The sequence below is a fragment of the Chenopodium quinoa genome, unplaced genomic scaffold (assembly GCF_001683475.1).
Source record: "Chenopodium quinoa cultivar QQ74 unplaced genomic scaffold, ASM168347v1, whole genome shotgun sequence".
Lineage (NCBI taxonomy): Eukaryota > Viridiplantae > Streptophyta > Magnoliopsida > Caryophyllales > Amaranthaceae > Chenopodium > Chenopodium quinoa.
In genome coordinates, this window is record NW_018744501.1 from 179,845 (window position 1) to 183,420 (window position 3,576).

Genomic DNA, 3,576 nt, shown 5'->3' on the forward strand with positions numbered 1-3,576 from the left:
TACTGTTGTTGTTGTCGTTTTGTTGTTTATGCAACTAATATGATTTATCTTTGCCTAATTAAATTATTACTCACAATAATAAACCAAGGGGGAGAAAAGAACTATATTACTTATGATTTATTATTGTTAAATAAATTTAATTATCATGTGTTTCATTAACAAACCATAAATATGGAAGAATTAAATATATGTGCTGTACGTATGATTTATTATTATAAACTAATTATCACGTAATTTGCTGTAGTTAAAATGGGTGATCTTATGAAAAGACAATTCAACATCTTAGATTTATCTGGAAAGAAATTTTTGGAATGGAAAGTGGATGCCATGATGAATTTAAAAGATCAAGGGTTGGAGCACACTGTTAAAGATAATAAAAGTCCCTCTAGTCAAACAACTGATACTACCAATTCTACAATGACGGTTGTAAAACCGGTTACTGAACAAGAAAAGGCAAAAGCCTTAGGGTTACTAAGACATCATTTACATGAAGGCCTTAAAACTGAGTACATGATGGTTGAAGATCTCAAAGAATTATGGGATTGTCTTAATGAAAGATTTGGACACCACAAAAGGGTGCTCCTTCCTAAGGAATTATTTGATTGGACAAATTTACGGTTCCAGGATTTTAAATCTGTAATTGATTACAATTCAACCATACATGAGATAGTATCTATATTGGGATACTGTGATCATCCAGTCATCGATAAACAGATGATTGAAAAAACATTGACTACCTTTCATGCAAGCACCATACTGTTGCAAGAACAATATCGTGAAAGAGATTTCAAAATGTTTGATGAATTAATGAGTGTACTGCTTGTTACGGAACAAAATAGTGATCTTTTGTTGAAAAATCATAATCTTAGACCAACTGGGTCTTTGGCCACTCATCATGAGGCAAATGCAACAAGTTCTTATCCACCCGAGACAAATGCTACACGAAAAGGTGGACGTGGATATTACAATGGCCGTGGAAGAGGCCGTGGAAATTATCGCGGACGAGACCGAGGACGTGGTAGAAATAATTTTCAAAGAAACAGTATTTTCAAAAATTCTGAAAAACAGAAGGGACAGTCATCTGGAAGCCACAAACACACACATTCAAGAGGAAAAAACACATGTTACAAATATGGCATGACAGGACGTTGGGGACGTACTTGTCGTTTGGCCAAACATTTGGTAGACCTTTACCAGACTTCTGTAAAAGGCAAAGAGAAAAATGCAGAAGCAAATTATGTTAATAAAGAAAATGCTCCATGTCCTACCCTTGATGTGTCTGATTTTTTCATGGACAATGCTGAAATTGGAAATGATTTAATCTTTGGAGAAAATAACAATGCTTAGATAACCCACCTACTAATGTAATATATACTATGTTTTAATGTATTTTCTGTTATGTACTGTATTTTAAATGTCTACTCGTGTATTTTTAATTTCTATCATCAATAAAAGGTTTGTATGATATTATTCTAAACTAATCTCATATTTATGAAGATATGGATATGCCTGAAGTTGGTTCCGAATATCAGTGCCTTTTGGACAGTGGAACAACACACACTATCTTGAAGGATAGGAAATATTTTTCACAACTAAAGTTGTTTCAGGCAAATGTAAACACTATTTCCGAGTCAGCAAAATTAATTGAAGGATCTGGAAAGGCTTGTATAATGCTTCCAAATGGAACAAAATTGATGATCAATAATGCTTTATACTTGACTAAATCTCGAAGAAATCTCATAAGTTTTAAAGATGTACGCCAAAATGGCTATCATTTAGAAACAATGACAACGGGTCAAAAGGAGTATTTATGCCTCACGGCAGGAGAATATGGCAAGAAACACATTTATGAGAAATTGCCAGCATATTCTTCGGGGTTATATCGTATAAACATACGACCCGTGGAAATCAATATGATATCTAACCAGAAGTTAGATGACAAAGATTTGATTATTTTATGACTTGATCGTTTGGGACATCCAGCAACTAGGATGAGCAAAGAATAATAGCGAATTCAGTTGGACATTCAATAAGAAATGTCAAAATTCCTTGATCAGATGAATTAACATGCTCTGCATTTTCACTCGACAAATTAATAATGAGGCCATCTATGAATAAAATTTCTACTGAATCCCCAAAATTCTTGGAAATAATTCATAGAGATATTTGTGGGCCAATTAACCCGGCATGTGGACCATTTCGATATTTCATGGTTTTAATTAATGCTTCTACACAATGGTCACATGTTAGTTTGCTTTCAAGTAGGAATGTTGCCTTTGCAAAATTACTTGCCCAAATTATCAAATTAAGAGCACAATTCCCAGATCATACAATAAAGAAAATAAGACTCGACAATGTTGGGAAATTTATATCCCAAACATTTAATGATTATTGTATGTTAATCGAAATTGATGTTGAACACCCAGTAGCTCATGTTCATACACAAAATGGTCTAGCTGAATCACTAATTAAGAGATTACAATTGATTGCAAGACCATTATTAATGAGATCAAAATTGCCATCATCTGCTTGGGGACATGCTATAATACATGCAGCAGCCCTAATTAGATTAAGACCTACAGCTTATCATAAATTCTCACCACTTCAACTTGTTTGTGGTAGAGAACCAAGTATCTCACATCTAAAAATCTTTGGTTGTGTTGTATATGTTCCCATTGCTCCACCCCAATGAACAAAAATAGGTCCACAAAGAAGGCTGGGAATTTATGTCGGGTTTGAATCCCCCTCTATAATTAAATATCTTGAACCATTGACTGTTGACTTATTTACGGCTAGATTTGCTGACTGCCACTTTAATGAAGCAGTACTCCCAGCCTTAGGGGGGAGATAAAGTGGACCCACGCAAGAAAGAAATAGAACTTATTTGGAATGCAACATAACTGTTGATGTTAGACCCACGAACAAATATGTGTGAACAAAAATTTAAGAAAATTGTTCATTTACAAAGTGTTACAAATCAATTTCCTGATGCATTTGGAGACATAAAGAAGGTGACAAATCGCATATACCAACAGAAAATGCCCCAGCACGTATTAAAATCCCAACTGATAATAAGGCCATTGAGAATGAATCTCAAGCACGCAGAAAGTGTGGGAGACCACTTGGTCCAAAAGATTCTAAACCAAGGAAATTGAAAAGATTGGATGGAATAGAAAATGAGACTAATGATGTTCCCCCGTCAGAAGGTCAAGAAAGACCAAATGTGGATGAAGAAAATGATGATAATCCAAAAGGGGACGAACAAGAAAACAATCCTACGGGGAATGAACAAGATTTCAAAACATCGATAACAATGAAATTTCAATGAATTACATCTCTACCAAGACTCGGTGTATAGGAAAGATGTTATCGTGGATGAAATATTTGCAAATTCCATCGCAATCGACATTGTATCTGATGAAAATGATGTTGAACCAAGAACAGTGGAAGAATGTCGACACACGAGTGATTGGCCAAAGTGGAAGGAGGCAATGCTGGCTGAGTTGAAGTCACTTGAAAAACGAGAAGTTTTCGAAAAAATAACTCTTACACCAGCAGGTGTAAAACCCGTTGGAT

General features: G+C 34.8%; 1 protein-coding gene across 1 annotated transcript; it reads left to right on the forward strand.

Annotated features, from left to right (window-relative positions):
* Positions 1-249: 249 nt before the first annotated feature.
* Positions 250-1,347, forward strand: LOC110697892. The gene has a single exon (XM_021875297.1). The coding sequence runs from the start codon at positions 250-252 to the stop codon at positions 1,345-1,347; it is 1,098 nt and encodes a 365-aa protein (XP_021730989.1).
* The last annotated feature ends 2,229 nt before the right edge of the window (positions 1,348-3,576 follow it).